The 22,712-nt window shown below is 34.5% G+C and overlaps 1 protein-coding gene across 1 annotated transcript; it reads right to left on the bottom strand.

Moving 5' to 3' along the window:
- Positions 1 to 393: 393 nt before the first annotated feature.
- Positions 394 to 1,067, bottom strand: LOC112009321 (non-specific lipid-transfer protein 2). The gene has a single exon (XM_024041651.2). It carries the CDS (start codon positions 846 to 848, stop codon positions 558 to 560), a length of 291 nt encoding a protein of 96 aa, XP_023897419.1. The 5' UTR covers positions 849 to 1,067; the 3' UTR covers positions 394 to 557.
- Between the last annotated feature and the right edge of the window lie 21,645 nt (positions 1,068 to 22,712).

Below are 22,712 nucleotides of genomic sequence, written 5' to 3'. Positions count from 1 at the left end.
CTCTCTCTAATTTGAAGAGAGGTGGAGAGAAAACTTGTACCCCACCACTTTTCTGTTCCCCTCCCTCACCCAAATAGTAAAAAATGTCATTCTTCACCTTATTTTTTCCTCGTTATTTTTCATTTTTCCAGATTTCCCCCCTCCCAACATACCCTTAACGTTTGTGGTTTAATCTTCTTCTTTTTTTTTCTTTTTTTTGGGTATGAAGAATTGTGGTTTAATCATTGATTGGAAAGAAAAGGGCTAACCAATTAATTCTCGTCTCCCAGAACAAATGCTTTGAATATTTCTGAAGTGGTGAAACCAAACGTATTTGATAAATTAAAATATGATATGTTATGATCACACTCATACCCATGACAGAGAGAGAGAGAGAGAGGGAGAGAGAGAGCATAGGATAAAATTCATTATAGTACAAAGTTTATTCATTGAATATATTTTGCTAGTAGTTGTGAACAACATTCACATTATTCATCATTGATTTCTACCACGAGAATTACTCCTATAGGATATGGATATTTCCAGTACAATCACTTTAAAGATGTAATAATTATAACCTAACAACTAGGGAAGGGAACACCACAAGTACTAGCGACCTTTCTGGCACCAGGAGAGTTAACATACTGCCTGAGATTTGGATCTTTGAGGTACCCACAAAGGCATGGCCTCTGCTCCCTCAGCTTGGTGCAACAAGTGCTGGATGGTGGTGCTGAAGATGTGATGGCCGCTATGCATGAACTCAGCTGCAAGGGACTGCATGTCACTGCCTTTGCCATCAGTGGTGCTTCAAATAGAAGCATGGCTACCACCGCCACTGCACAGAGTACAACATATGAAGCTTTCTTCATCCTTGACTTTTTTACACTAGCTATGAAGAGAGAGAGAGAGGCTACGGTACACGGGTTTTGGCTAAGGCCTCCCCTGCAATTTATAGAAGCAGTAAGTAACAGAGGTCTACCGCTTGAATTGAATAATGTTGGTGGGTAGGTCCGACCTCGTATGAATGAGCTTCTTCTTTTTCTTTTTTTCTTTTTTGTGTTTGACCAAAACTTCGTATGAATGAGTTCGTGAAATCTAAGATGCTATAATGTTATAATTCAATCTTAGAAATGATTGTGTAGACAATAGCCCGTTGGAATTTAACTCGGGATGAAAAAAAGAAAAAAGAAAAAAAAAGCAACAAAAAAATATATTTTTTTAATATTGGTATATATATTGCTACCGAATCAAGTTTATACTGATTCAATAAATTTTTTTTAAAAAAAATAGAGTTTAAAGTCTATTTTATTAATAAATCCAGTTTAAACATAATAATATATTATATCTTATCTTATAGAATTAAGTTAGAAGAAAGATGGGATTAATGCCAAAAAATAAAAAACAAAGAAAGATGAGATTGTAATATTGTATAATTTAGTCTTGCAAATTAATTGAAAACTCATATTACAAATAAGATTTTGTTAACTAATATCCTAAAAACTTTCGTTTTAAAAAATACTTTTAAAACAAGTTTATAAGGAAGGGAAAATATAACCGATTTTTTTAATTAATTTTTTTTAAATAAAAGTGGTATTAAAATAGTACAAAATAAGGAATCCCACAAGTTTCAAGCATCCCGCTTCCTGATTGAACCTTATAATGAACTTTCAACTTTGTGCTCTTAAAGTCAAGCAAGATTGCAAGAGTATTACTTGAGCTGACAGAAATTAATACTTGACTAAGTAACAGCCTCCTAGCCTTAAATTCAACCAAACGAAGTTCAGATTGTGGCATAACATGAGGAGGGATTGAAAATTAGTTTTGAGATATAACCTTAGTTTTTTATTTTTATTTTTATTTTTTTTCAGAATCAGTTTTGAGATATAAACGAACAGTACTTTCACAGGCATTTCATATTCATTTCTAAAAAATCCCAATTTTCAATACAATGCATTGCATACTTGGATAGTAGGGCCATAAATTCACCTAAATTGCATGCTTGGATATGGAAATTACTGATTTGTTTGGAGTTGGGACAATTAATAAGCTCTTGAAAGTTGCAGCTCGTCCTCTTACATCTTTATCAACGGGCCCTTTCTGACATGTGCATCATAGCCTATGCCCAAGGTAACCTTCTACATTGGCATCACTGGTACTGTGGCTTCATTTTCGTATTCTACTTTTCTTAATTACAACTTGTATAGAAGTAAGCCACCATCGAGTTACATTTTGTCATATTGCGAGCAAAAGGACATTCAATGTGCTTATAAAACTAATCACAATTCCTTTCTTATTGATATTGACACCATTGCAATTCAAACACATTATCTTCTATACAATTATCATCTTCTCCCCACTTCCTCAGGATTTTATTCTATTAGTATAATTTCCGTGCTATGCATGACTTCATAAAGAATTATATTTAAATTAAACAAAATATTTCAATAATATGTTTAAAATTGAATAATAACATGGATATAAAACAACCAAAAAACTTATTTTATGTTAACAATAAATGTGCATCATACAATGTAAGTCTAAGCTTTTATAAAATAAATAAATAAATATAGATTATGAAATAATTTTTTTTTTAAACTCATTTTTAATTATTTTGAAATTTTTGATGATAATTAAGTTTTAATCCGAGTAGTATTTTAATTTTTAAAAAGCTTTAGTAATAGAGTTTCACTTAATTTAAACTATGTTAATAACTTTAATGTAATTATACTGAGTTACGTTGAATTATGTCCTACCACTTGTAATATTTACATTGAGGCATATATTGGAAGCATAATGTGTATATTTAAATTTTTTAATACTAAAACCAAATATTATTTTTGTAGGAGCACAATTTGGTTCCTAAGCCCAAAAGGTAAAAGGCTTTAGGCCCAAAGAGCCCAATACAATGAATTTGTAGAGAGTGGGTTAGAAAACTAGGTTATATTGAGTTGGATAATAATTATAGTGGATCCAAATGACAAGAAAGCAAAAATAAACTAGTTTCACCCAAAGAAAATTGTCCTCGGCCCAATCCGAGGAGATTAATTTTTGTATATATTTCTTTTGGATTTGATTACAAGGCTAGTTCCTGTTTTTACAGTGTTTTTCCCTCAATATCTCGATCCATCTCCCTCAAGTTCTTCTTTCTCTTTTATACTATCCTCCTTCTTTCATCTCCACCCTCTACATGTAGACCAAGTTGTTGGCTTTGATCTTTTCTCTCATCAGTACATTCCTAAAATCTCTAGGAGTAGCTATAAGGCTGAAAATTACTGTTCAGGTATCACTTTCACATTAATGGGGCCAAAGAGCTAGTTGTAGAGTATTCAATATAGTGGTAGCAACTTTCTCTTAGATATTTCATAGCTTCCATTTGTCCTGTGTTTTCATGATATGTATTCTTATCAATAGAATCTCTCGGAACGTTGTTTTGGATGGCAAACCACACCTTCTGACATCTGCTTTGCAAAGAAGGCATTCCTCTTCGAACCACTTTCTTGAACCCTCATGACTAGACTTCCTTTTTTATTCACTAACGCGGACTTCTATGAAAACATTTACCCAATCTCGGACTACTTGGTGTCCTCGAACCGGGTCCATGGCCCAATTTATACATACATACATATATATATATATATATATATACACTATTAGGCCTGTCATTCCTATAATTTAATTTTGTTAAAATAATATAAAATATACAGTAGAATTGCTTTTAAATTTATAAAAAACTCCTGGTAGTAGAATTTTAATCGGAATAATGTCGCGTTCAATGAAAAATTTATCAATCTAGCCTTTAAATTTATTTTAAATTTTTCACAGTTTGCCGACTGAAACAATAATAGACCAAACATAATGAATTGGGTGTGGGTTCCACATGTCACATTAGGACTCCTTAGAGTCTACTTTTCACTACTTCCAAATTTATCTCTAAGTTTAAATTGATTTCTCAAAAAAAGATATTATAGACAAAAAAAAAAAAAAAAAAAAAAAAAGGTGCTTTTGGGAAATGGCTGAAACTTAAAAAATAGATTGGATAAAAAAAAAATGAGAATGAAATATGACAAAAACTATTCATGGAATGAAATACATTGCCCCACTATGGTAGATGATTTTTCAATCTCACTTGTTTTTGTTATTTGGTGAGAGTCATACGTCATTGTCCATTTAGGTAACAATCCGCATTACTCTCTCTTACTATTGGGCCCTAGAATTATTTTTAGGAATATAGTGGAAGATTATAAGCTAACCGCACTTAGGTTTGTAATATTGCTCGTTACATCAGATCAGACACCAGTCACAGAAGAAAACTAGTGAAAGAGTTTCTAAACATGAATTTCAAACAAATCAATAATTTCTTTGTTCTTGCTTCCTAGCTTATAATAGCCAAAACCTACAAGAAATTTTTTTTTTTTTTTAACAACACCTTTAAAAAAAAAAAAAAAAAAAAAAAACTTGGGTACATTACTTTTGGTGTTGTTCCTTAGGTTATCTTCTTAAAATTCTATCATGTAGCTACTTAACTAAAAAATACACTTTCATCCGACTAGGTTCTAAGGATTTAGGATCTAAATGTTTTAAAACTTCAATATGTAATGTTGGCAAACCATGATCAAAACTTAGAGTCTAGATTTAGACTGCTCAAAGTATGTTTATTGTAAAGTTAGAATCGAGTAATTGCAGAAAATTATTATTCACTTTCTATAAGGCTCGATCGATCGAAAATTAGACTCAATCGATTGAACCTTGTGCAAAATGTTTTTCTATAGAATTTTCCAACTCAGCCCAAGCCCATATGACGTGTAGGGTTTTATGTTTTGTCTTAAGTATAAAAGGAAAAACTTTAGCCATGTTTTGAGGTTGTTGTTTATGCTGTGTGTGTGAATCTCTTGTGAGATCTAGAGTTGTTTGCCTTCATACACACTTAGGGTTATCAAGATCAAGATTGATGTCGAGAGCTTAGTGATCGTTTCAATTGCTACATAAAGAGTTTAAAGAAAAACACAAGTGGAGTACTTGTGGTTTCTATGAATCCAAGAAAGAAGTAGTTCGTGGACTTGGAGCTGTCAAGTAGTCATGGTAGTAAGTTTTCTACTTGATGTAGCAATAGGATGTTAGTGGTTTAAATCGCTATTGTAAAACTTCAATTCTTTTATAATGGATCTGTTTTACCTTGAAGTTAGCAAGGTTAAATCCTCCCTAACTTTTTTACCGTTTGGTTTTCTTGGGTTATCATATTTGCGTTCTTTATTTTCCACATTGTTTACTTAATATGATTTACTTGTTTAACCTAGATTTGAATAATTTACCTAAGTAATCACTTGCTAAATAACTAGGTAAACAACTTGTTTTTAAAGGGCTAAAAACGTACAAGTTGTATTAGAGTAGGTTAACTCTAGTATTTTAGATCCTTTGATTTAAGAGTTGATCCTTGACCCTTGTTGTCATGGAACATGGTCACTCTCTTGTAATCCCACCTCATTTTGGTGGGAATAACTATGCCTATTGGAAAGTAAGGATGAAAGCATTCTTGAAATCTATTGATGAGAAAGTCTGGAATTCTATTAAATACGGATGGGAGAAGCCCACTACTCCTATTAGTGAATAACAAACTTCTGAGAAAGAAGTAGCCGCTTTTAATAACAAAGTTATGAATGCTATTTATAATGCTGTTTCTATGGAGGAATTCAAGAGAATCTCTAATGTTGAGGTTACTCATACTGCCTGAAATATTCTCTAGACTATGCATAAAGACACATAGATAGTTAAGATTAACAAACTACAGCAGTTAACTACTAGGCTTGAAAGTATTAGAATGTCTGATGATGAATGTTTTGATGAATTCTATGCTAAACTGAATGATATTGTTAACTCTGCTTTTAATTTGGATGAAATATATGATCAACCTAAGATTATTAAGAAGATACTTAGATCTTTGACTGAGGACTTTAGACCCAAAGTGACTGCCATAACTGAAAGCAATGATGTGTACTCCATCCCTATTGATGAACTTGTAGGATCTTTCCAGTCCTATGAGTTAGACCTACCCAAGACAAACAAATCAAAATCAATGACTCTTAAGTCAATTGATGATTTTGATGGGAATGGATTTGATGATGAACTCTCTGCTACAGAGATTGCTTATCCTGCCAAGAACTTTAGAAATTTTCTTAGGAACAATAACAGAAGGGCAAGAGGTAAAAACAATGCTGAACCTAGAAATTTTAGGAGGAATGATCCCACTAAAGTGAACAATACTGAAAAACCTAAAGAAAAAGTAGGTCAAACCTCTAATAATTCTATGGGTCAACAATGTTTTGGATGTCAAGCGTATGGTCATGTGAAATCAGAATGTCCTACATTCTTAAGATCAAAGGGTAAAGCTATGGTTGTAATCCTTAGTGATAATGAAGTTTCTAATCATGAGTTTGGTAGTGATGAAGATGGAAACTTCATTACTTTCATAGCTACTGTTGCAGTTGACGAAAGTGTTGTGGTTGATGAGAACCCTTCTGATGGGAAACTCTCTGAGAATGCTAATTTGGAAGAAACCTATAATAAGTTTTGCAAGGTTGCTGCAAATGATGCTATTTTAAGTTTACAAAAAATTGCTTCTCTTGAACTTGATAAGAAAAATTTGCTCTTGAAATTGTTTGATGCTAATGAATTGCTTGATAAGGTAAAGACTGAGAACATGTTGTTGCTTGATAAAGTTAAGAATTTGGAAGTTGAATTATCTGCTGCTAGAGAACAAACAAATAGGTCTGCCAGTTCTAAACTTGAACGCATATTGAGTATTCAGAAGTCTCCCTTAGACAAAACTGGTCTAGGTTCTGAAGATAGCATCTTTGTGCCTAAAAATCATTCCACAAGCTTTGTTTCTTCTTCTGAACTTCCCGTGAGTGAGATTGTCAAACCAACAAAAGTTACTCCTCCTAAGAAAATTAAGGTTAATCTTAAAGAGTCTAAGCCTAAGAATCATAACCCTCCTAAGGACAAGTTGCATAATAAACTTGTGTGAGTTTGTCATTTTTGTGGAAAGTTTGGGCATACTCGTCCAGCAGAAGTTACTCCTCCTAGGAAGATTATGGTTGATCTTAAAGAGTCTAAGCCTAAGAATCCTAAACCTCCTAAGGACAAGTTACATTATAAACCTGTGTGGGTTTCAAGTTGCAAGCTGTTAAGCGAGCAAATAAGCTAAAAGTATTTATGTTTTAAGCATAAGATCCTGTGGTACTTATTGGTGAGTCGGTAAAGACTTTAAACCTTTATTCCAATCCTGAAGTTGCTCATCATTCTAATATGAATAATAACTCCAATGCAAGAGTTGCATCTAAAAAGTTTTGATGCAAAAGGCTCAATCTAATTGAATCTTTCTAACATGGTCTTTGCTTCATCTCTCTATCCTTTGTGACCATTCTTCTTTGTTGTTTTTGTTTTGTTTGTTTCTAGGATTTGCATTGCATAACATTCATGCATTTCATACTAGGCTGTTTTTGATATTATTTTAAAAATAAAATTAAAAAAAAATGGAAAAGGAAAGAAAAATGTGTTTTGCATTATTTTTCTTGGATTTGAAATCAAGGTTAGCCATATTATCTTTACATAACATATCTATGTGCCTTGTTNAGAGATGTGCATTTTTGTATGCCCTTGTGATAGATACTCCTATGAGTTTTCCTACTCTTTTCATTCGATCCTTGGTTGAGGTTCATAGGAGTAGTTCTACATCATATGGCCTTTTCTTCCCTATTTTTATTCATCGGATTTTATTACATCTAGGATTAGATGAGTTTCCTACACTTGAGTCCATACACATTATAGCTCCCATAGGTGCCACCTTCTTTCAGCAAAGAGCTACTCAGATGAGAGCTAGCTCTAAACACCCTCGTGTAAAGTCTTCTTCGGGTGTTGCACCTCCTTCTCCTCCTTCTTCAAGTGATCCCACAACTGAGTTTTATATTGATTTGACGGCAGCTGTTGATCCTCCACCTTCTACTTCGGATGATTCTAGCATTCAAAGTATGTTGGACACTGTCATAACCATTCAGGCGACTCATGGTCAGCTTTTGGTGGACGTGCTGACGGAGCTTCAAGCCCTGCGTGCAGATTTGGTGAGCATTAGGCAGACACCCCCACCACCTCCTTTTGGTGATGAGTCTTGATTGCCCTTTGGCAATTCGTCACAAAAAGGAGGAGTACATATGGATGGAGATAGGGGGAGATTTTTGAGTTTTTGGAGCTTTGGAGATTTAGATTGTATCTAGGTGCTTCATGATGTATTTATTTTTTGGCTTATGATGTATTTATTTTTATGTGTTGTATATGTTAGAGGGAGACATTATGTTTTTTTATTTCTGTTTCTTGTTTAACATTGTGCTACATTGGTTATTGATTTATATTATGAGGCTATTCATGATATATGTCTTTTATTTTATGTTTTGTGAAATCAAGAATTTATTTTGTTTTACTTGTATTTTCCACACATGCATTTATGTGTTTGTTAAGTGTTACAGGAATATACAAGTTGATTCGGTCGTGATGCTGTCTACACTTGCAACTAATAGATAGTGGTTAGGTTGAATTGTTTTTTGGTAGGGTAATTTTGTTGTAATTGGCCTTTTTGTAGACTTTGAGCATTTTTGTTTTGGTATGTGTTTGTCACGGACTGCCAAATGGGGAGTTTGTTAGGTTCTAAGGATTTAGATCTAAATGTTTTAAATTCAATATGTAATGTTGGCAAACCATATCAAAACTTAGAGTTTAGATTTAGGCTGCTCAAAATATTTTATTGTAAAGTTGAATCAGTAATTCAGAAAATTAATTCACTTTCTAAAGGCTTATCGATCGAAAATTAGACTTAATCGATAACCTTGTAGAATGTTTTTCTTAGAATTTTTCAACTCAACCCAAGCCCATATACGTGTAGGGTTTTATGTTTTGTCTTAAGTATAAAAGGAAAAACTTTAACCAGTTTTGAGGTTGTTGTTTATCTGTGTGTGTGAATCTCTTTGAGATCTAAGGTTGTTTGCCTTCATACACACTTAGGGTTATCAAGATCAAGATTATGTCGAGAACTTAGTGATCGTTCATTGCTACATAAAGAGTTTAAAGAAAAACACAAGTGGGAGTACTTGTGGTTCTCGAATCAAGAAAAAAGTAGTCTTGGACTGGAGCTGTCAGAGGTCTGGTAGTAAGTTTTCTACTTGAGTAGAATAAGATGTTAGTGTTTAATCCCTATTGTAAAACTTCAATTCTTTATATGGATCTTTTTACCTTAAGGATAGTTAGGTTAAATCTCCACAGTTTTTTACCGGTTTGGTTTTCTTGAGTTATCATAATATTTGTTCTTTAATTTCCCATTGTTTACTTGATATGATTTACTTGTGTTAACCTAGATTTGAATAATTTACCTAAGTAATCACTTGCTAAATAACTAGGTTAAACAACTTGTATTTTAAAGGGCTAAAAACGTACACATCTCATGAGAAAAAATTTACACGGTCGAATCTTAACAAGAGAAATTAAGGAAAAGCACATAAGTATCGTAGCTAAGTCTTGCCCATATTGATAAATTATTAATTGTCCTGAAAATTGAACTATAATTTTAACAAATATCTTAATGCAGTACATTAGGTTCCATAAGTATATTAAAACACTTACTTGCATTAACCAATAAAATACAAAAGTGTTATATTTTTCAAGAACAATCAAATTCAAACACTTACTTGCATTGACCAATATTAAAACACAAATATTTTTTTTTTTTTTTAAGAACAATCAAATTTAATTTAACCAAGTGTTTGAATTCAATTGAAATTCCTAATATACTGCACCTAGTTTTTATCCTTTTGTCAAATGCAAAATCCTTAAAACTTTTGAATGTAAAATTTAATACATATGTAATATTTTTTAATTTATGCGTAAACTATTAATTATTTATTAGAATAAAAATGAGTTACTCATATGTTGACACACAAGGATGGAGCCAAAAATCTTTCCTTGCAAGGCCGAACTTTAGGACCAAAATGAGATTGTCCAAAATAACTCAAATCACAGACACACATACATGCACATGTGTACATAGTTATGCCTGTGTTTGTTATTTGCTTGATAATGTAAGTAAAATTTCATATTTTGTGAAAGATAATTAAACTAAACTTAGAAGGGAATTCTTAATTCAATTTCTTTTTAAATTTTTTTTTTAATAGCATAACTTTTTCTTAGATGCTACCTTTCATATAAAATTGAATAAGTCATATATTATTGAGTAATTGAAATATCTATAAATTTTATATAAAAAATGAATATTAATCAAGTATTGTATATGGTATGGGTAATATATTTTTATCTTTTTATAAGATAAATTTTGCTATATTGAAACTTTTAACTTCTTACAATTCTGAAATTTTATTTTTAAAAAATAACTTTGTTTACCCACAATACTAACAAACTTGTAAACTATACAAGTTTAACAAATATAGCAATTATTTAACCCATAAATAACAAAAAAATACACTAACAAATAATTATTTAGAAAACTATCATTCTAATCCGTCTCTAAAAAGAACTTGATTTTCTTTTCGAATAATATCTCACGCGACTTAGTACAAAATAAGAGAAACTAACAATATATAGAAGAAACAATATTTAAGCGCTCAAGAAAATTATAAAAACTAAGACATATAAAATACATACTTTGAAAAGCGCCTCATTGAAATTGGATTCACAAAACCTAGGACTCCTTTAACAACATTTATTAACCATTAACAATAAATTTTTTTATCCACATTCCTTAAATATAATTGTATTATAACCACTTAAGAACTCTCATGTATTATTTTCACAAAAGTAATGAATTTGTGCGGGGCTTTTATAAAAATTGTATAATCTATTTGTGATTTTTTTTTTAATTGTATTATTTTCACAAAAATAATGAATTTTGATTTGAGCTTTTATAAAAAATTTATATTCCATTTGTAATCTTGTTATTTTTTATGTGATACTACGATTTTCTTTTTTAAGCTCCTTAAAATGCTAGTGTGTTTTTTTAGAGGGGACCATTCAACTTTTTTGGAAGTTATACTCCTAAAAAGTTTAATTATGTAAAAAAAACATATATAAAAAAAAAAATGAAAATTTGTGGGGCCAGAGGGCCATGACCCCCTTGCTGTTAACGTAAATTCATTTTTGTCGACACATATTCATATTTAGAGTTGCATTTTCACATAAAATAATATAACATAGGATTTTGTGGTACACTCAAAAAATCTAACAGAGACAACAATACGTCTAGGCCCTGTAGGGTTACACTTCAAAACCTTTAGGAGATTCCGTATATTAGGGGGAAAGCACAAGGGTTTTGTGTATTTTTCAACTTAAAAAAAAAAAAAAAAATGTAAGCGAAAAAAAAATTGTAAATTGTAACTGCAAAATGAAGAGATTTTCTAACGAGGGTAATTTGAGAAAAGCATAGCTAAACCAACCATTATTCCTCAAGGTTGTCTGAAATATAAGGATTAGATATACAATACGAGATTTCATTTTGGGTCTGGCTGAAAATTCCTTTTCCTATGCTAATCATGCAAACAATCAGCCATTATTTCTTGATATATCAAGACATAATGGCTGATTGTTGTTTAGTCACTGTTGAGTGTGACGACAAGTAAACAGCACCACCGATCAGCATAATTACGGATCATATCAAACTGGTGCTTGAATTGATATTTTTCTGTCCATCATGTACACACTCAATTTTGCACCTATAATTTAATCAAGGAAGATGACTGGAGTGACCAATCATATACTCAAAATTCATGATTGTATTACATGCATTAATTCATTCATTGCATATCATAAAAATGATCTTAAGGTTTTAATAGTCGTAAAGGTATGCCCGGTTTCCAAATCGGACCGTCGGATCGAAAGATATTGCATGATCAAGTTTGCATTGTGTCTAGGTAGAGTCAACCATGCACGATTAATTTAAATTAATTTTGATTGGTTAAACAATTAAAACTAATTAAATAATTTTGTGATTGGTTAATGGTTAGTGTCAAAAATAGGATTGCTTGCATAGGAATAAAGGGGTAATTGGATAACGATAAAATTGTGAATAATCTAGACTTTATCAAAATCTATTTTAGAGTATTTATCTACAAGATAATTGTTGCTAAAAGACCTGAATTATCCAAAAAAGAGTTTAAATTTTAGAATATGAATTAAAAGCGTGTCTAAGTGCAAGTCCTGGCTCAACAAAACCTAAAAAAAGAGTCCAAAATGCACCCGAACTCGAAAGAGGGATTGGCACCCAAAAGTGCCATTCGGCACTCTCAAAGTGCCGAATGACACACATTAGGGTTTTGGCCCGACGGCTTTTGGGTGACATTAAAACATATCCTTTTGGATTTTTTAGCGATAAGGACACATCCTGGTTCGTATTCTGATCATCTAAGCTATTTTTTCGAGTCTCCCAACCTCTATAAATAGAGACTGGATCTCAAAATTCAGCACATTTTTTTTATGCTCTCAGATTTCCTCTCTTTCTAAATCTCCTTTCTGATATTCTCTATCTTACGTTAAAGAGGTTCTGAAGGCTTTAGTCTTAAGAATTTCTTTTTTGTAAGCAAGGATTTTTAGGTTTCAAAGACAATTGCATAAATTTCTTTGAACCCTAAAATATTCTCTCGAGAAAAAGAGTACGTCCATGTAAGAGGTAACTTTTCTTTACTTCTTCTTCTTCTATCTCTTTTAATTTTGTGATGCATGAATAAATATGTGTTTAGTTTTGATTTTGCAATGCTCATCTCATATGTTGTCGATATTTTCTTTATTAGAATTTGTTTATGATGTTTTTATTGTTAAGATCTACTTTTTATTTTAAAAATTTGCTTGTTATCATAATTTTTCTCAAATCAAAAACTGATTTGCATCTTCATTTGATGTAGATTTGAATTTTTCTTAATCAAAAAACTGAATTTTTTCAAAACAAAGACAGATTTGTATCTTGCTTAGATACAATCTGAATTTTTTTAAATCCAAAAAACTAATCTATATATTCTTTAGATATAGATTTGAATTTTTTTTAACATAGCAGATTTTGAAATGAAAAAAAGTCATTAGTAGTTTTGTTTGTTTGTTTAGTGCAATATATATATATATATATAGACCAAAAGACTTTGTTTTATTTAATAAACACAGATCTGACTTTTCTATAACAAAAACTTTTTTTTTTTTTTTACATATGTGGACGACTAAATTTCTCGGTTCGAAATAAAGTCAAACAAGTAAAATAGTGTCACAAATATGAATTTGTATTGAATATATGTGTGGTACAATTCTCTGTAATTACAAAAGAGTTATCCTCTGATTCGATCTCCTTGAAAGACTTGTTGATTTGGATTGTAATAATGTAATTTTGATTTGAACACAAAATATCCTTCAATTTGGTTGAGGGATAGATCGAAGATTGTTGGAACAGAATTACAATGAATCTCTGGCTATGAGCTTGTTAGAAATCCCTTGTTCTTCGTGTTCTTCGTGTGTTCTTCTTGTTCTTGATGTGTTCTTCGTCTTCGAAGGTTTGTGGTGGAAGTTCTTCGGGGCTTTAGAGGCTTGATCCATAGAGCTTCACTGATTTGTGGTTTGTTGATGTTTCTGGAGGCTTTTGAGCTTGATTCCAGCAAACTTTTGGATCTAAGCGGATGATTTGGATGATTTTCCTTCGAATGTTTTTCGTATTCGAAGTTGAAGTCCTTGAAGTTCTTGGAGGCTTTAGAGCTTGGTTCCGGCAGAGCTTCTGGACTTCTGAGTGCTTCAAATGGCTTGGTGTCCTCTCCAAATCTCCTGACCTCAGATCTCTAGATCTCTCCTCTCAGATCTCCTTAGCTCAGATCTCTAGATCTCTTTGATCTGATTTCCTCAGCTCAGATCCCCCCAAATGCCTTAGGAAGGCTTCTATTTATAGGAGTTTAGGGGTAGGTAAGTGACACGTGGCGGAGCTTGATTGGTGACACGTGGCAGCGCTTGATTGGTCCGCTTATGTCATCACTTACACGTGCGAGGCTGATTATGTCATCGCTTACACGTGCGAAGCTGATTATGTCATCGCTTACACGTGCGATGATGTGTGATTGGTTTTTGCATGACACTTGGCAAATTTCTATTGGTTTCTGAATAGTGATAGCAAAACCTAGCAGCAATATGTGGCGCTTTGTAATTGGCTGTATTTTGTGGACTTGGTAGTGTGACGTGTCAGCTTGTGATAGGTCGGGAATTTTTCCTCTCTACAACATATACAAAAACAGATTTGAATTTTCTCAAAAGAAGAGGATGCATTCATAAATAGACTTATGTGACTTAGTTTAGTTATATGTTTCATGTATGCAAAATATCATTCATGTCATGCATAAAGGGGTACATTGGTCATGAGAGTCTAAAAAATCAGACTCTGTCTGGGCGGAATGGGTGCCTAACACCTTCCCATTCCATAACCTAGCCTTCGAATTTAGTGTCTTTGGATAGGTAGACCTAGGCTTTATCTTTATTATTATTATTTTTTTTTTGGTAGATTGTAATTAGGACAAAAAGCCATGTATCTTTGGTAGATTGTAACTAAGACCCAAAGCCATGTAATATTTGATTTTGTACTTTTTTACTCAATCAATGAGAATGGAACAATTCAGTAATGTAAAGTTGTATTTAATTTTTTTTTCTTATTTTTTTTGTATAAAAAATAAGTGGCGACTCCACACCACTTACCTAAAAAGAGAGGTGCCCTAAAAAAGTACCCAAATCCCTTTTTTGAGAGCACCTAATTTCCCCGATCTCTCACACACCAAATGAATCAAGCAATCATAAACTTTTATAAATTAAATGTTATCCATAAATGTTGTTGCTATTCATATTTCTTAGACTATTCGAGTCAAAATTTTAGCATTTATCATCTAAAAAACCAACTTTATAGCAGTTAATACATCACTTTACAATACATCCAACATCAAAACTTCTATTTTTTACCACTTTATTTAAATATTCTTTATTTATTATTTTTTGTTCTCTCTCTCTCTCTCTCTCTCTCTCTCTCTCTCTCTCCCACCTTCTCCATATTCTCAGCCTAAAACACTTCTCATCTTTGCGAGCTCTTTCTCTCTAAAATTGAGCTCTCCTTCTAAAACTCCATGGTCGGAGCTATTCAAGCTCATCACCTCTAACCGCGGCACTCAACAACCTCATTCTCTGCTCTATCTCTAAATTCAAACCCAATCCGAGCCTATCTCTCCCTGGACTTTGATCCCTTCAATCCAAATGAGGCAAAGCCTCCCCATTCTACCACGGAATCCAGCCAATGCTAACGCCAACGCCAACGCCAACCACCGCACATGATCTCAATAGTGGATTTGCAATGAGATTTTGAGGGTTTTTCAGTGGTTTGTTGCTGGGTTTTAGGGCTATTTTAGGTGGTGTGTACAGAGGGAGTTTTACAATTGATTTTTTGGGTTTTGGAAACTGTCTTTCTGTTTTTTTTTTTTTTTGGTGGTATTTTTTAGGTATTTTCAATGAGGTTTTGGGTATTTTTCTGTGCTGATTTCTTGGTTTTTTGGTTGGGTTTTTGTGTGATTACAGTGGGGTTCTTTCTAAGTTTTAAGTATGATTTACAGAGGATAATTTGAGGGTCTTTGCGAGGTTTTTGTCGTAGAGTTTTTGGGTAATTTGTTGGGATGTTTGGGTGCTTCTTTTGAGCTTTTAGGGAAGAAGATGGTGAAAGAGTTGGCTAAGATGGTGAGAGGGAGAGGAAGAAGCTTGGGTGAGATGGTGTGACAGAGGAGAAGTGAGAGAGGAGAGAGAAGAGACTTGAGAACGAGACAAGCGCGGAAGAGAGAAAAAGAAAGAAATTAATAAAAAAATGATAACATGTTGCTATAGTGCGCTCTCATTTATGAGAGCTCGCTGTAGTAAGATGTCAAATTTTTTAGCATATAGCATCTTTGATGGAGTAGATTTTTGTGATTTCAGTTGCTAAAAATAGCATTTTAGCATTTATACCATCCTTAATGTGAATGCTCTTAGTAGCAATGAAAAGGGAAAGAAATGAATTCATAACAGGACTTTCTTGTATTAGAATTTGTTCTCCAAAAGGGAATGATTTTACAAGATCTTACATGACAAAACGATAAGCCTCTACTCTAAAATCTTTGATAATGCACCACTTCATAGTTCTAATTTTTGAGAGTGTCTTAGGAATTATTCTTTTTTTTGGGGGGGGGGGGGGTGGTGAAATAGGAAATATTCATTATTGAATGGTAAGAGAGAAAAATTAATTCCTTTTGGTCCAATTAGACAAGGCACGAAATAAAACATCACATTGTTTGTTTCATCATTTAGGGCTTGTTTGGATTGAGGGGGAAGGAGGGGGAGTGAAGGAAAGTAGAGTAGAGTTGACTGAAAATAGGCTAATTTTGAGTCTACTCTACTCCCCCTTTCTATCCCTCAATTCAAACAGACCATTAATTTCATGATTTGGGAAGGGGAAATGTGAATATACATAGCACTTTAATGGAAGGATATAATCATCAGGGCACCATACCAAGCACTTTCGTAAGTAGATTAAATAAATATAAAAGATTCATGGATTTCACCTTTCATCTATTAAAAGGAAGTGCTACGTCTACAATATTTTCACAATATTTTTACAACAAATCATAGGTGGTTAATTATTATTAGTTATAATTTGAATCTATCACTAAAATTACTTTTTTGCCCTACCAGTAACAAACTACCGCTTTAAATTTGTTATGAAAATATAGTGAATATAACATTTCTCATTAAAAATACATCAAAACTGAATTAGGGGCAAATGATTCATGACAACTAGTTAATTGTTTGGGAAATTCTGTAGAAATCAAAATCTTCATTATTTCTAATAAGGCAACTCTATGATGACGGATGGAAACTAGACGACTTGATCAGCTTGACTATACTCCAAATTTCAGGTTTATCCAAACGCTACGTTAACAAGGTTCATCAACTTGTGGCATTCAGATTTACTGGATTTGTTGCTAAAATATCGGTATTAAACTCGAAACTCCAGGTGGATGACCTTTTTGTCGGTAAAAAAAAAAAGTTTTCANCTCTCTCTCTCTCTCTCTCTCTCTCTCACACACACACACACACACACACACACAACCCTACAAGTCTAAAACTTTCTCCTCTCTAATCTTCTACTCTGAAACCCGTGATCGATGGTTGACCACCAAGCTCCATCTCTAAACATCAATGCCACCACTCCACGGTGGTTCGACCCTATGTCTCACCTTCTCCATATTCTCAGCCTAAAACACTTCTCATCTTTGCGAGCTCTTTCTCTCTAAAATTGAGCTCTCCTTCTAAAACTCCATGGTCGGAGCTATTCAAGCTCATCACCTCTAACCGCGGCACTCAACAACCTCATTCTCTGCTCTATCTCTAAATTCAAACCCAATCCGAGCCTATCTCTCCCTGGACTTTGATCCCTTCAATCCAAATGAGGCAAAGCCTCCCCATTCTACCACGGAATCCAGCCAATGCTAACGCCAACGCCAACGCCAACCACCGCACATGATCTCAATAGTGGATTTGCAATGAGATTTTGAGGGTTTTTCAGTGGTTTGTTGCTGGGTTTTAGGGCTATTTTAGGTGGTGTGTACAGAGGGAGTTTTACAATTGATTTTTTGGGTTTTGGAAACTGTCTTTCTGTTTTTTTTTTTTTTTGGTGGTATTTTTTAGGTATTTTCAATGAGGTTTTGGGTATTTTTCTGTGCTGATTTCTTGGTTTTTTGGTTGGGTTTTTGTGTGATTACAGTGGGGTTCTTTCTAAGTTTTAAGTATGATTTACAGAGGATAATTTGAGGGTCTTTGCGAGGTTTTTGTCGTAGAGTTTTTGGGTAATTTGTTGGGATGTTTGGGTGCTTCTTTTGAGCTTTTAGGGAAGAAGATGGTGAAAGAGTTGGCTAAGATGGTGAGAGGGAGAGGAAGAAGCTTGGGTGAGATGGTGTGACAGAGGAGAAGTGAGAGAGGAGAGAGAAGAGACTTGAGAACGAGACAAGCGCGGAAGAGAGAAAAAGAAAGAAATTAATAAAAAAATGATAACATGTTGCTATAGTGCGCTCTCATTTATGAGAGCTCGCTGTAGTAAGATGTCAAATTTTTTAGCATATAGCATCTTTGATGGAGTAGATTTTTGTGATTTCAGTTGCTAAAAATAGCATTTTAGCATTTATACCATCCTTAATGTGAATGCTCTTAGTAGCAATGAAAAGGGAAAGAAATGAATTCATAACAGGACTTTCTTGTATTAGAATTTGTTCTCCAAAAGGGAATGATTTTACAAGATCTTACATGACAAAACGATAAGCCTCTACTCTAAAATCTTTGATAATGCACCACTTCATAGTTCTAATTTTTGAGAGTGTCTTAGGAATTATTCTTTTTTTTGGGGGGGGGGGGGGGTGGAAATAGGAAATATTCATTATTGAATGGTAAGAGAGAAAAATTAATTCCTTTTGGTCCAATTAGACAAGGCACGAAATAAAACATCACATTGTTTGTTTCATCATTTAGGGCTTGTTTGGATTGAGGGGGAAGGAGGGGGAGTGAAGGAAAGTAGAGTAGAGTTGACTGAAAATAGGCTAATTTTGAGTCTACTCTACTCCCCCTTTCTATCCCTCAATTCAAACAGACCATTAATTTCATGATTTGGGAAGGGGAAAGTTAGTTATAATACTCGACTGAACAAAGCCTTGATCTCTAATACCGGGATGGGCTTTGTATTTTTAAGAGTGCAACATATTTTTTACTCTCATCTTATTAACATTGCAACGCCATAGATAAATATATGCATTGAAGGTTAATTAAAACAACTTATGATTAGTAATGAAGTCGAGATTTGAATTCAATGTGCAAAGTTTATAACTAACAGACATTTATCTCCATATACCAATGGACATACCTAGATCTATATGAATTATGGACAAGCACAACATGCACACATCACACACACACACACATATATATACACACACACCTAATACCAATTTATACAATAAAATGTCATTCATGTGAATATAAAATAGTATTTTAACTTTTTTTTAAAATTAAAATTTTATTATATCTATTATATTTTGTTTTAATTTTTTGCTTTTTAGTGATTAGATACACCTCAAGTGCAGTTTATATCAATTTTATTAAAATCATAAAATGATTAAACTAAAACAATTTTAAACTACATATCAACCATTTGTATGTGTAAAATTTTAGAATTTAACTTAAAAATATATCATTTGATTAAGTTTATTATATAATTATATATAAATTTGATTACAACTACACATTTTGATGAAAAGCAATAAGTTACTGCATAAAGGATTTAAACTTACAACACTTTTGAAAGAATAATATATATAAAAGCAATAAGTTACTGCATAAAGGATTTAAACTTACAACACTTTTGAAAGAATAATATATATATATATATATATAGTTATAGGGGCAGGTTTTGGTTCCTTAGCCCAAAAGATGAATGGATTAAGGCCAAAAGAGTCTGATACAATGAATTTGTAGTGCGTGGGCTAAAAAGCTAAGCTTCAGTGGATCCAACAACATGCACAGTGAATCAAAGATAGTAAGAAAGTAAAGAAAAACAAGCTCTAGGCAAAGAAACCCTTTCTTGGCAAAATTCGAGGAGAGTAGTCCTTATGTATATTTCTTTTAAAAATAAAATACAATTTCAATTCTTGTTGCTACAATGTTTTCTCTACAGAATTTCTGATCCCCTCTCCCTAGAGGGTCTCTTACATTATATATCTCCCTTTAGATGATCTTGACCCTTCATTTGTTGATTGTCTAGTTCACTACTTAAGTGCTTATGCCATCAGACACCTTCCCAAACTCCTTGTGAGTTGCGGCAGTCAAGTCAGCATTGTTCAAGGGTCTTCTCCACATAAATGCAATCAAGAGGTTTGGTGAGATGTATTAAATGTGGTGGCAGCCACCATCCCTTCAGTCATGTCAGGGCTAACCCCTTCTTCGAAGCTCTTTCTTTGCAGTAGGACCTTCTCTAGTAGCGTGCCACTGACGTGGCTTTATTGTCTAAGGGTGTGGCCTCCTCCGCATGATAATGGCCCCCTCAACCATGGATATGACACGTGGCACAATTACCTTATTTTAGTTCCTGTATCCCACAATAGTCCCTCAAAACTCTGATTTTTTCCTCTTATTTGAGGAGAAAAGTGGGTTTTGATCTTGGGTGACTAATTCCACACATTTCTTTGACTTCCACACGCGAGAATGTCACTTTGTGTGCCTCGAAACTGTTTTGGCACTTCGGAGTCTGCAGCATCTCATTAAATGCTCCAGGCGGCGCTTTGTTCCCCACGTCCTATGGCGCAATTACCTTATTTAAATTCCTATATCCCACAATAGTCCCTCAAAAATCCAATTTTTTCCTCTTATTTGAGGAGAAAAGTGGGTTTTGATCTTGGGTGACTAATTCCACACATTTCTTTGACTTCCACACGCAAGAATGTCACTTTGTGTGCCTCGAAACTATTTTGGCACTTCGGAGTCTTCAACATCTCATTAAATGCTCCAGGCGGCGCTTTGTTCCCCACGTCCTATGGTGAGATGGAGATCTTACGATTGGCATTTTTCCTCAAATTTTGGGCGGGATAACTCCCACCCAATTCCGCCTCCTATACAAGGCACCTGAGGGATTCATTTCTCTCACTTCCCAATCTTCGAACTCTCAAGACTTCCTAAATCTCTAAACTTTCAAGATTTCCCAAATCTTCAAACTCTTGAGAAGCTCCTGAAGTGACCCTTGTCCTTATTTTCGTAAGTTTTTTCATTCTTAAGCTATTTTCTCCTCGGCCTTCTACTTTTTATCTCTTCTTCACAAATATTTCCTTCACTCTTCTTTAGTCTGCTCTGATAGGTAGGTTCGCTCATTTAGTTGATTCCCCCACGGCTATGAAGGGGTTTACGACCTTATATCACATTCCTCGGGGCGTTACCTTGCGATACTGCTCTCCGGGCAAATGGCTTACCCATAAGAATGAAGGGGAGGTCGTCATTCCCATGATCGCCTTCATTGAAAAGGTAATGAGGCTTCCCATGGGTAATGTGACTAGAGACTACTTGATAGTCCATAGGTTGTGCCCCCACCAATGTGTGCTCAACCTATTTAGGATTTTGGGTGGTGTAGACACTCTCAACAAGCAAATAGGGTTGAACCTCACCTAGCATGATGTCATTAGATGTACGAGTGTCATTTATTGGCAGACTCGGGCTATTACCTTAAGTCTAGATCTTTATTGTTAGTCTCGTGTCTTCCCAAGTCCAATAAGGGTCACCTCTGGTGAATGGCATGGCGGTCTTCACTACCAACCCGAAAGGGAGAACCAGGTAGGGTGCCCTAGGTTTAGGTTTTTTGACACGGGGCTTAGTTTTATGGTTCGCCCCCAAAGGTTTTTTTTTTTTTTTTTTTTTTAACACTTTGTTCTCTTCTGACTGAGGGTCCATCTTTCTAACTGTGATTTTGCTTCTCGACTATTTTCACAAATAAAAGGCAATGTAGCTCTCAATCTTAATTTCGTTAACATCCACGATCTCAACAAGGTGCTAAGGTCCGAGGTGTTTATGAGTGAGGACAGATAGCTTAGAGCCGTCCATCTCATCCTTGACTTTCAGCCCTTATTGGACAAGTTTCAGGATGTAGACAAATCGATCAGAGCTGGTAATCCGCGGTTGGCTCGAATAGACGTCTCGGTGCTTGGGTTTCTAGCTCGAGAAGACATCGTGCAAGTTGAATTGTCCACTCGTCGCTTTCCCATGAAGCAGCTGTTCTAAGAGAAGAGACAGCCTCCTTGTGCTTGTCAGTCGAGGTGAAGATAAACCAATTCCATCTCAAGGAAGAGGGAGAGGAGCAGGGAGAGCCCATGATTCAAGTCTCATCCTCAGAAGATGAGCCTGATAGATTTTCAGGTGTTCACACCTCCGGCCTCGTCGTTGCTCGCATAAACAATAGTTCAGAGGAAGAGGAAGAGGAAATGGTTTTTATTAGGAAGAAAGGTCTGTACGAACTCCTCACGGACAGGACCAAGGGGTCGGAGCCCAAGGACGCCTTAGGGTCCCAACCTCCTCTTGCTCTTCCCCCTCTTCCTCCTATAGTTAACCCATTTGTCGTTGCCAACTTGAAGAAGAAGAAGAGAAAGGAGAAGGAGGTGACTGAGGAGGGGGAGTTGGTCCCTTAAAAGGAGCCCAAGCAGTAGAAGACAACCAAGGGCCAACGGAGGGCCTTCTCGGTCAAAATCAAGGAGGACCACAACGAGGCCGAGGTGCGCCCTCAAACCTAGTGTGGGACCCTCAGCTGGAGTTGGAGGGGCAGCCATACTGCAGAGCTCCTCCATTAAGGAATTCTAGAAAAGGCACGCCCACTACCTAAGCAAGGCCTTGGAGCAGCCCCTACTACTACCTAAGGATATGGCTGCACTGTAAACCATGAGGCAACAGGATCTTTTTTTGTCCCTGAAGAGGGAACTGGCCTTGGTAAGCTTCTTGTCATGCCTTCCTAGTTTCATGCTATGTTGTCCTTTTCTTTTTTGACATAGCATTTCCTTGTTGTTTTTGCGTAGGCCATCCAGGAGGTATTTATGGCTGAGGAGTGGGTGAAAGACAGCCGCAACAAAGCTAGGGTCGAG

This window comes from Quercus suber, unplaced genomic scaffold (genome assembly GCF_002906115.3).
Source record: "Quercus suber isolate HL8 unplaced genomic scaffold, Cork oak 2.0 scaffold_63, whole genome shotgun sequence".
NCBI lineage: Eukaryota > Viridiplantae > Streptophyta > Magnoliopsida > Fagales > Fagaceae > Quercus > Quercus suber.
This window is presented reverse-complemented; position numbering and strand designations above follow the sequence as displayed.

Excerpts from the sequence above, each read along its gene's own strand:
- LOC112009321 (XM_024041651.2), bottom strand. The coding sequence starts at position 848 with ATGAAGAAAGCTTCATATGTTGTACTCTGTGCAGTGGCGGTGGTAGCC.